The 12,238-nt window shown below is 38.9% G+C and overlaps 1 protein-coding gene across 7 annotated transcripts; it reads left to right on the top strand.

The window, feature by feature from the left end:
* The first annotated feature begins 2,596 nt into the window (after window positions 1–2,596).
* Window positions 2,597–11,941, top strand: LOC136884649 (uncharacterized). Of its 7 annotated transcripts, XM_067156882.2 has the most exons (4): window positions 2,597–4,022; window positions 6,054–6,259; window positions 11,491–11,595; window positions 11,682–11,941. In XM_067156882.2, exon 1 carries the CDS (start codon window positions 2,850–2,852, stop codon window positions 3,945–3,947), a length of 1,098 nt encoding a protein of 365 aa, XP_067012983.2. In that variant the 5' UTR covers window positions 2,597–2,849; the 3' UTR covers window positions 3,948–4,022; window positions 6,054–6,259; window positions 11,491–11,595; window positions 11,682–11,941. The 7 variants fall into 7 exon arrangements, 6 of the variants coding, with proteins under 6 accessions (XP_067012983.2, XP_068086095.1, XP_067012982.2 ...); XM_068229994.1 differs by lacking the exon at window positions 11,491–11,595; XM_067156881.2 differs by having other exon boundaries at window positions 11,491–11,941.
* Window positions 11,942–12,238: the final 297 nt, after the last annotated feature.

The following is a 12,238-nucleotide window of genomic DNA, read 5'->3' as shown; positions in this document are numbered from 1 at the left end:
GTTTAAAACCGGAGTTTTGTGAGAAACTACTGCAGTCAGAGATTACCAAATCACAAGACCATACCACTTGCCACAGCCATCGCGATCAACGATACAACGCTTGTCCACACCAGAACCAGCACTCTCTTTGCTCCGGATTGCTATCAATGGCGTATGGCAACTCGTTAGATACATATATGCAAGTATATAATATTTACAATTATACACAGACAAGAAACATCTTTCATAGCATACTGTTGCTCCGGAACATTCAAACGACTCACGTGGACGACGCGTGCATCCATGCACAGCCAACTTGATGCGTCACTCTACCTAGCGTAGCGCGGGATCCAGTCGGCCGTCATCCAAGAAAGCGGGTAAATTTGTTATCTTTACCTGTATCAAATACAGTATTTGCCTGTATATAATCCGATGATCTGAAATATACAATGGTAGACTTTATAGTAGGCATGTCCAAATACAGTAGGGATAACATGCGACACTTACGGATTTCGCCTTGCTAAAATGGGAGACAATTCGACGGTGGCGCTCCTAGTGACTTGACCTGAACAAATCGCGCTAAATTCAAATATCAATGGAAATGTATATACGGAAATGGATAAATAAATTACGTCTAGAAAGAAAGTGAGCAAATTTCTTTTCTTAAGAAAGCTCTTCCTTGCTTGTGCTAGTCTGCATTTTATGTCCTCCTTACTTCTGCCATCGTGCGTGGCATTGTATGGAAGTGAAACATGGACGATAACTGGCTCAGAAAGAAAGAGAATAGAAGCTTTTGAAATGTGGTGTTACAGAAGAATGCTGAAAGTGAGATGGATAGATCGAATCACGAATGAAGAGATACTGAATCGAATTGGTGAGAGGAGATCAATTTGGCTAAATTTGACGAGAAGAAGAGTTAGAATGATAGGACACATCTTAAGACACCCATGATTTGTTCAGTTGGTTTTTGAAGGAAGTGTAGGGGGTAAGAAAGGTAGGGGTAGACCAAGGTATGAATATGACAAGCAGATTAGAGCAGATGTAGGATGCAATAGTTACGTAGAAATGAAAAGGTTAGCACAGGATAGGGTGGCATGGAGAGCTGCATCAAACCAGTCTATGGACTGATGACTCAACAACAACAGAAATAAAGTGTTATTGAGATATTAACTTCGAAGTTGCTAAAGCAATTCTGGATAAATGAATGAAGAATTGTTTAAAAGGTTATTATTCAAAGACTGAAATTAGACATATAAACAAGAAGTGAAATGGCTTGATCTTTCATTTATGCATTACTTTTTTAGCTTTAGCATTCCTGCCTGAACTCTTACGGTTGGATTTGTCTTTTTTCTCATTTAAAAACATTGTATCATCACATTAAGACGCTTGTCAATAAAAATATCGGCACATTCCATACAAATATGATGCAATGAATTAACATTCAATAGCTGGACAATTTTCCTCTTAACATGAAGCCTACTAACAAAGATATTCCTTACACATATGATGCAATGAATTAACATTTAATAATAATAATAATAATAATAATAATAATAATAATAATAATGTTTTTTGTTTTACGTCCCACTAACTACTCTTTTACGGTTTTCGGAGACGCCGAGGTGCCGGAATTTAGTCCCGAAGGAGTTCTTTTACGTGCCAATAAATCTACCGACACGAGGCTGACGTATTTGAGCACCTTCAAATACCACCGGATTGAGCCAGGATCGAACCTGCCAAGCTGGGATCAGAAGGCCAGCGCCTTAACCGTCTGAGCCACTCAGCCCGGCGAATTAACATTTAATAGCTGGACAATTTTCCTCCTAACATGAAATCTAACAGAAAAATAATCTATAAAATCCCGGCTTTAATCTGAGAAGAGTGATAAAGAAAGAAAAGTATGAAAATGTTGTCGATAGTGATGCTTTAAGGAATATTTACGTACAATTAGAGCAAAAATGTAACATACCCTTGGCTGTATTGTCAAGGATTTCTAAAGTCGCTGGCCTGGAAATGATCTTAACAGATCTAATAATTCTTATATAAGCGTAACGTCCCTTCTTTCTTGTACACCTTATCCAAATCGCTTCTGTGACATTTCAAAACCCACACATCACACCTATAACAACACAATGGTATTGAAGGTTAACTGCTGCACTATAGAATAAAATATGCGTATTACATTTTATGCCAGTTAAAACATGGGTCGAACAGGTCAGAAGATTATGAAGTACTATAAAAATGTCTGTCACTGGAAGAATATATATGCAAACACAATATTACTTACATGTTCTTGTCACGAGAGAACCTGAAGAACGACCGCGCATTTTTCTCTACTTCGTAATTACTGCAGCCGAACACAGCTCATACCTTTCCCCTCATGTTGAGAGGATATATCAAGGAATGACACACACTACTATTTATTTATGTCAACTCACTGAAAACCCATAAATAACACCAAAAATTTCACACAAAAACACACGTGCTCTTATGAGAGAATCAGTACTGTTCAGGTCTATCCGCTAGAGTGAGCTCCAGTAGCTGTCCCTCGATATCTCGCTCAGTGTCGCGTTATATCTCTACCGTATTTGGCATGTCCTTCGTCTTAGCGGTTAGTTTCTTGGATGAGAAATTCAATTCCTGAGAAAGGATTTCTTCTAATTAATACATAGTGAGATATATGTACTATTTACTTTAGTATGCAGAGGGTGTGGCGTACCCTGATAAGACTTTCTTAACACTGCTTTATTTTTTTGTCTGAATATTCTAAATCTGAGCGGTTATAACGGTGGTATGTGACGTTCGATAATAATATTTAGAAGTGTTCTGTTGCCACCGATCAATTTGAATTTCATTGTGTTAGGATTAGGATGACCACTGTTGAAGTTATTCGAGATGTTATTCGTGAAGATGGGAAGCAAGAACGAAAGGATCGTCGTGGTGATCTGCTGGATAAGAATCGAAGTGCTTTAGGAGAAGTCGTCGAAAACTTAAGAACAATAACTCATCCAAAGGAGGTTAGTGAATTGGCAGAAAGACTTAAGCACAAGGGTAATGTTACGTTACGAGAACTACATATGTTGAAGAACGCCTTCATCCATTCCGAAGAGAATATTTCTGCATTCCTTCGTGTAAATGGTGCTTTGCATGCTCTAATTCGTGAACTGTCAGGTTCAGACACTCGGTTTCAATTAGCTGCTGCCAATTGCTGTTGCAATTTAGCTCTAGGTAATCCAAAATTTTGTTTTCAGTTAACAAAATCTGCTGCTCCTTATTTAATATCGAGCCTAGATGGGTTGAACAATGCATTTTTGGACACTTGTGTGTGGACTTTGGGCAATTTAGCTGGTAGTAATTTGAAATGTTGGAGAATTTTAAAATCTCAAGGTATACTGCCTAAACTTGCTCATTTATTGACATCATTCAGCGATGATATTCAGCGCTCTGCCATCTATGCCCTATCTCAGTTTGTCAAAACAGGGTTTGATGCTCTAGAAACAAAGGAACTGGAGTTAGTTGCAAATGAAGTTTGCCCTTTGGTAGTGAAAGAACCATCTGTTTATTGGTTGTTGTATTTATTGTCCTGTAGCCCTGATTGTTGTGCTGTTTTCATGCGGAACTTACTTTTTGAACAGATATTTAAATTACTCAGCTGTGAAGATAACTTAAATCCTGAAGTAGACCCTGTAAAGACCACTGCATTAGTAAGGACTTTAGCAAATTTATGTGCTAGCCAGTCAGGGTCTGAATTATTTTTTCATATTTATGAGACTGAACCAGAAACTGTGCAGTCAACTTTAAGTCTGCTGTTGACCTCTTCATATCCTCACATCCAAAAAGAAGTACTGTGGATGCTTGGGAATATTATGCAGTGTTATCCTGATTCTCAGCATACCTGCGCACTTCTGTCGGAAATCCATCATGATTTGAATGCAGCACTCCTCAAGACAACAGCTCAGCAGACATGAGTGAATCTTGCAAATTTGTTACATTGTGGAACAATGAGAACTTGAAAACAGTCTTAAGCTGGTTGGTAGTAGAAAGTAAGTACAGGAGGTAAAACGTTTACACACCACAGCATATCGTCGTTGCCGGGACGAAACCTCCTATGTGTTAATATTTTTGGAGATATACTGACCCGCAGCACGTACATTATGAAGAGCGAAAATGCCTTGACAATTGTCACACAATATTGGCCCTTAGATGACAGAACCTTACCGGCCAAAGTTCTAAGCTAAAATATTTCACATAGGAGGTTTTGTCCCGGCAACGACAATATGTTATATTATCTCAAAAGGTAAATCAATGTACTGCTAGAGTATCAGTTCAGTAAGCATCCCAGGCATAAAGTACACAATTTAGGAAGTGGAATCTTATGTCTTGCCTCTTATGCTATGTAGGAGAGAGAGCTCTATTAGTGAAATTTTTATACTTGGATCATAATTGGTTTAGAGCAAATAACGAGTAAAATTTGTGACCCTTAATAATTATTAGCAATCTTACATGAATACATGTAAATCGCGCACAACTTTATTTCGTACATCACTGTGCTTTATTATGTCTTTTATTTGTAAGATGTAGTGTGTCTGTCTCTTTTTAAAGTTCTTTGCTTTAGTTTTCTTAATCAGTTATTAACCCATTAGTGCATAAAGGTATTTTTTCATTTTATTTCAATTTTTCTACACATTTATACTCTTAACAGATGCAAAAACATGTTCCAATCGATACTAAACTTGCAGTATGCCAGGCTGAGTTGCTCAGACGGTTGTGGCGCTGGCATTCTAAACCCAACTTGGCAGATTCGATCCTGGCTCAGTCCAGTGGTATTTGAAGGTGCTCAAATATGTCCGCCTCGATTCGGTATATTTACTTGCAAGTAAAAGAACTCCTGCGGGACTAAATTCCGACACCTCGACGTATCCGAAGTAGTTAGTGGGACGTAAATCAAATAACATTATCATTAAACTTTCAGTAATATTTGGACTACCACTGGACCTAGCCTCCCTTTTTCATATGTGTTGAAGCAATTTGCCCTTCACATTTACTCAAGTTGGTTTCTATCAAGAAGTAATTTAGATTACCCACATACTCATCTGTCGTTAACATCAACCGTTTACACCCATCATCATAGCTGCCTCTGTGGATCAGTGGTAGAGTGTCGGCCTCCGGATCCCAAGATAGCGGGTTCAAACCTGGCAGAGGTAGTCAGATTTTTGAAGGGCGGAAAAAAGTCCATTCGACGCTCCATGTCATACAATGACGGCATGTAAAAGATCTCTGGTGACACATTTCGTGTTTACCCGACAAAATTCATTAAATGTCAGCCATAGACGCCCAAGAGATTTCGGTTTACTCGGTCTGCCATCTAGTGGGCCTAGAGTAAAACGAAACGTCGAAATTGACGAGCAGACAGCCAGATGGCGTCAAATTGAAATGTCTGCACACGGTAGCTGAGGCCATACAATTATTATTATTATTATTATTATTATTACCCATCGTCAGTAGGTTTGATGTGCTGCTCCTCTCTAAATATCTGTTCTTCCTCCAAAACTTCCAATATCTCACTCGCCATCGAACTAGTATGGGAATACTTGTCTGAGACGGTAGGACTCGCTGTGCATAGCGTCCGATTTTTAGGACAGCTATATTTACAAGCCTCTGTCACGACAATAATGAGACGTATTTGACACCTTTGTGTGTCAGTAGATTCATAAGAGTGTCAACAATATGGTCCATACCAAAGTTTACAATTATTGAAAGTATTTATTAATTCATAAATAAAAATCTTGACTGTTGCACAGAACTCTGTACTCTCTTGCCGCCATGCTCACAATAAGTGTGATTCAACAATAAATGGTAAAGATAAAGTATGGTGTATTCTTGGTTCTTGTTAGCTACAGCCTTTCTGAAGCACAAGAAAGTATCTCGGACTTAAAACCATGCATAAATATCACATAATGTTATTTTTTGTCACGTCCGATTTTTCGGACGCTATGCACTAATGGATTAAAATGACATGCAAGACTTGATATAGTATAGCGATAATTTGTTAATTACTCTTACTATTGGTGCAGGGCTAGCCATCGGTCGGGGTTATGTAACACTAGAAGATTATAATCTGTTGACGGTAAAACAACAGCAACTAGACGAAGATATTCAGACTTCAGACATACTATTCTACATTCTTTGGTGTCCTTGGACCTCAACAGGTAACAATAGATGACGCATCACAAGCACGATGCCACTGAAGAAAGACCTGTGTGCAGCAAAATAGTTGTAGGTATGTACATTTTTTTTTTTTAATGTTTTAATGATGATATTTACTAATGAGATCCAAATTTTACTCATGATTGTCCATAAACCCATTATGATCTGTTTAAAACAGAAACAAGCATAAAATTCCACTGATAATTCAGGGCTATGACACCAAGAGCTGCAGCTCATGAAACAAAGAACACTTGGTACAAACTAAGCCCTTAGCATCAAAATAACATTTGAGTTGCTGTTGTGGCTGGTGAGTGTACATTCAAGTTCTACCCAGATCGTATAAACGTTACATCATTTGACTTGTAGGAGAGTAGTGGGTTCATTGCCAAGGCCTGAAATCCACCAACCTACCCCTAGAAAAGTATATTTACTTTAATAGCAAAACTAGTTGATAAACCCATTGTCAGCAGTTTAGTTTTTATACAAATGCTGTGGTAGTTAATACCATACAGCACAGATGAGTGGCAGCCAAAGGGAAAGAGCAGATCTCAATTAACAGTCAGTCTAATGTTATTGTTGATCACTGAATAGGCTTAGGACATTGTGGGCCTCCATATTGAGTTTTCTCCCGACTCATTGATGCTAGGGCATCCAAGGACTTCCACTTCCTTTCCTTCTCATATTAATTTTATGCCCGAGTGCACCAACCTCGGTAAAGAGAATACCGCGGTAAACTTCACAATTTTACCAGGGTAAAGTCGTATTTCTGTTGCACCAAGCTCGGTTTCGAGTTTACCGACATTTTACCGCGGTATAATGTTTACCGCCCGTGAGCGAGCGGTTAACTAAGAAAACCGCGGTAAAGTTGTATTTGTGCTCTGTGGTTAAAGATTCCAAGATGGAGCTTAACAACTATAGGTCATATCTCCAGTATCTTAATCAGTTTGAAAGAAATGAAGGGAGAATTATAGAAGAGAGACGCGATTTATTTGAAGAATTAAGCGATGTTTCGTTCCAGAGAAGATAGATTGCGTAAGGTGGTGGTGGTGGTGATTATTGTTTTAAGAGGAAGTTCAACTTGGCAACCATCCTCTAGATTGCGTAAGGAAACTGTCAATTACATTTTAGATTTAAATGGTGAACAATATTAGAATGCCCGACTGGGAGAAACTGTCCTATATCGCCTAGAAATCGTCTTTTAATAGCGCTGCGGTTCTATGCAACTGGAACATTTCAAGGAATGATCGGTGACGTCTGTGATGTTGACAGAACAACTGTATGCCGCATAATACACAAGGTTTCACGCAGCGGGAACAAAGAGAGGTTATGGAAGGGTTTCATACAATAGCTGGGTTCCTTGGTGTATTGGGTGCGCTGGACTGCACTCATGTGCGAATACAGTCTCCCGGAGGTGAAAATGGGGAGGTATTTAGAAATAGGAAAGGTTATTTCTCGCTAAACGTGCAAACTGTGAGCGATTCGAACCACACGATACGAGATATTGTAGCAAAATGGCCAGGGTCAACTCGTGATAGCACAATATTTCACAATTCTCGGCTGAGAGCGCGTCTCAAGGCGAGAGAAATAGCTAATGGCTATCTTTTGGGTGATGGAGGTTACCCATGTCAATCCTTCCTCCTTACACCTGTTCAGAATCCCACCTCCCCAGCAGAACAACGATATAGCAGAACCCATATTGCCACAAGGAATGTTGTCGAGAGACGATATTGTGTGTGGAAAAGGAGGTTCCCTTCCATGCCTTTAGGACTTCAATGTAACATTCAAAACATGTCGAACATTATTTTCCATTTTAAGGAGTCGATAACTTGCTTGCGCTGTCACAAAATGTAAACACGAGGGACAAGTGACTGTTGAAACGATCACTGCCGGCTGGATAAACTAAAGACAAGTGACTATCGAAATGATCACTGCTTCCTGAATACTACATCGAATTTCTTCCGAGGGGAATAATAGCGAGAAAATCAAGCGTCAAGAAACCGCGGTAACGAAACCGGGCGATAGTAATGGTGCACTGCTTTTACGACAATACCACGGTGAAAGTTTTACCACGGTTTCGTAAAGGCTGATAATTACCGAGCTTGGTGCACTCAGGCATTAGTCTCGTTTTCCTTCTCATTTTGATGGTTATCTTAAATATAAATTTGGGCTGATGATCACATACTTTTGTACATTATAGACTAAAAAAATCATGGCAACAAAGACCACAATCCCAATTTACTATCACCATTGCACAGTTAGATAGGCCTTTGTTATATTTTTGGACCTCTGATATTCATAAACCCTTTCTATCACGCACACAAGTCTCATAGCTTCATAGACCCCAACTGCTGCGTACAGGGTGATCGGCTGTGGCTAACGGTATGGTCTTGTTGGTTTGATATTCTTTGACTGCAATAGTTTCTCACAAAACTCCGGTTTTAAACATTGCCAACGTTTTCGGAAAATGGCTGACAATCAACAAAGTAGATTCGATAAGTCCTTGGGCTTGTTGACAACCCAGTTTGTCACGTTGTTGCAGAAAGCTAGAGATGGTGTGTTGGACTTGAAAGTGGTATGTACATTATTTTGTGAGAATTTTATAGTGGACTGCACTCGTAGATTATTTGCAGACCCAAACATGAAAATGGGCTGTTATCAATAAATAGTATTCTTGGTATGGTTCCTTACTTGGGCTGTTGTTTGAATCGTTCATTTTGCAATTACTTTGTGTTATAATTGAGCATCCCTGTACAATTTACTGTATATAGTAATTATTTTCCAACCTTCACTTACGAGCTTGAATCTATGTATTTCTCGCTTTTGCTGTTGATCATACTGATAGGTAAATTGTAATAATTACATCGATATCTCGCGCCATTGTCATTTTATCAGCAGCTGAAATTAACCAATAAGATTGCTTTGCGGGCAAATTCAAATGGTCTTTACAAGGCCGTGTTAATAAATCTGCACGTGGCTTGGTCAGGCTTGAGAGCCGTGCCGAGAAATGAGCATCGAACACTAACACACCGTGGGTTTCAGCCAATGCCACCGTAGCGTGCTTGCTATGGGCCAGGCCTATCAGCAGGGAGGTCCTTGTGCAAGTCCTTCCCCTGGAGGAGTTTATTTCTTATATTGATGCTCTGAAGCTAGTCATAAGCCACTTGCAGATTTAGCAACACCGCCTCATACAGCCCATCTGAAATCGCCCGTGAAGAGACCTGATTGGCTAACTTTCAGCAAGTGTAAAAATGACAACAGTGCAAGATATCAACAGTTGGTCCGTTTAATGAAAAAACCTTTGGTCCGGATTGGTAAGGTCCGGCTAGTGACAAAACCATTGGTCTGAGTTCACTACACTGGCAGGGGGAAAAAATCTGAATTGGAGGTAAATTTTTCCTCCAAGCCAGAGAAGAAACCTCTTCGCTGCTAATTTCGAATAAAATTAATGCAGAATTTAATAAAAGTGAAGGGGAAAAAGTTTTTCTTAAGAAACAGCTCTTTTTTCAGGATTGAATTTTGAGTTACCTACTTAATGAATTGTGCTACTATAATTTGGAATAGGCCAAAATTGTAATTCTAGACCAGGTCATAAACGAGCTTCTGCCATTATTCCATTAAGTGTGCACACTGATCATTCCAATCAGCGCGTCAGAGTTGGGATTGAATCTCTGGAATGCAGTGATGTGCTATGTACCAACAGTGTCAGAAAATGTATGAACCAGTAGAATGCCATGCTAAAGAAGAAAGTTATCTAACTCCTCAGCTATCTCCCACCAATATTCAGGCAGTCTGTTATACTCGGTACGCAGCAATAATTCCATCTATCGGAGATGGGCAGCAGCGTAAGAGACAAATAATATCACAACAAACAATGGTCAGTGTAATGTTATTGTTGATCTATTTTATGAGCTTCCGATATTGTAGGATAGGAAATTGTATTCTCCATAACTTTTGTTTTGTAGTACTTTTCGATAGGACCAATAACATTCGTATTTAAAAATTAAATTGCAGGTGCCTTCCCCTGAACTGCTATTTCATCCGAGGTGAATAAAATTATTTCTCTCTTAGACTGTAGTATCTTATTCCCCGACTCTAATTACCTATTTTCACTCAATTCTGTGTACCGTTTTTCTCATAACTTGGCGCTGATATGGACATGGCAATAAAAATACAAATTCATGAATATCTCTTTTATCATAGCCGGTACGCTAAAATGTATGACCGGGCGAGTTGGCCATGCGGTGAGGGGCGTGCTGCTGTGAGTTTGCATCCGGGAGATAATGGGTTCAAATCCCACTGTCGGCAGCCCTGAAGATGGTTTTCCGTGGTTTCCCATTTTCACACCAGGCCACGGTCGTTTCCCTCGGACTCCTAGGCCTTTTCTATCACATCATCTCCATAAGACCTATCTGTGTTGATGGGACGTAAAGCCACTAGCAAAAAAAAAAAAAAGTACGGCATAAATGATTGGAAGTTCTATTTATCGATAGGACCAAAAATAACTTAAATATATGAAAATTAAATTTTATGCCTTCCCCTAAATTACCATTTCACTCAGCATGAATAAAATGATTTATATGGCTCATTCCCCGACTTTACATACCGCTTTTCATTAAAATCTCTTCAGCCGTTTTCTCGTGATGTGTGTACATACATACAGACAATGATATAGATGTTTATTCCCATAGGGAACCTGAAATATTTGTCCTGAATGAGTAAATTTATAATACCAATATAAATGGTCCGTTATTGGACATTATAAATTTTCCAGCTAACTCATGTGAAGACTGGGTTAGGGAATTATCATTGCAATGGCAGGCGCTCTTGCCTATGTACATACAGACGGAAATTACGGAAAAGTAAAAAGTGCATTTCCTTGTCACTGTGGATATGACTGATACAGAAATACCATTCTTTTTAAATTCTGAGCAATGTACAGAAAAAACTCTTATTTTATATATATAGATATCATTGCCAATGGAAATGCTAGTGTGTGCTTCAACAACAATGGAGAATGACACATGCTAAATTAAATTATTTAGTTTTAAAAGTAAATGTGCTTCTGGGGTCTGGTGGGTGGGTCCCTGGCTATCGCAGTGAACACAGCTCTCTACAAGGTATTCTACATAAGATTATACAGTTTCAAATCCATTATAATTTCTGCCACACTTACTTGTGTTGGGATTAGCTGTACAAGTCTGCTATACTCACTCTTAGTGTGAACTCAGTGATCTCAATACTATCAACACTTTTCTGCTGGTATAGGCTTTCACAACAATAACACTTTTTTGTTGCTAATTTCAGAAAGAGATGAAGGATTACTCTGTCATCTGATCTACATATTGTGGTGGAAGCCTACACCCACCCATGCAGAAGTGGTTAATGCAGTACAACTGACCTAATCTTAAGGTGACCATACATCCTCTTTCATATCAGACAAGGTAGTAGTCCAGGTGGATTTTTTGAAAATTTCAGGCAATTTCCTCTCTTTTTAGGATTGGGAGCAAAATTTTACTTTAAATCATGAGCATTGCCTTCCACCGTACAGTCTCAAGCACGGAAGAAAGCAGCATTTATTCTTGGTGCTGAAAGGAAGATGGAGGTCGTAATAATGAAAATTGTCATAGGGAAAACAGTGTAAGGACTGATGAATAATAATGTAACAATTCTTCCTACCTTAATTTGATACTGAAATAAATTGTCTAATTGTTTGTAAACCATAGTATGTTGTCTGTTTTAAACCTAAATACAGTGAAACCCCAAAAAATGTGTCCAGTTAATACATTATCCTGTTTGTTTCCCCCCCCCCCCAGAAGTCCCTACACATTTCATAGTCTTTAACTCTTTCCAAAGTAAAAGCGTTCAAGCTGTGTTTTGAGCGTAGCTGATAGTAAGGTTTGACATTTCACTAAAAATTGAGAACGAGCTCAGCACGCATTCTGGTAGCTACATCATGTTTCTTTGTGTATTAGTTATGAGGTATTTGAACAGAGAATTTAAGATATCGACGAGTGTGCATTAGTAGATAGTGTGCTCCGAAACATGGCTTTCC

Source organism: Anabrus simplex, chromosome 13, assembly GCF_040414725.1.
Source record: "Anabrus simplex isolate iqAnaSimp1 chromosome 13, ASM4041472v1, whole genome shotgun sequence".
Lineage (NCBI taxonomy): Eukaryota > Metazoa > Arthropoda > Insecta > Orthoptera > Tettigoniidae > Anabrus > Anabrus simplex.
The sequence above is the reverse complement of the archived record's forward strand: the minus strand, read 5'-3'. Positions and strand labels throughout refer to the sequence as shown.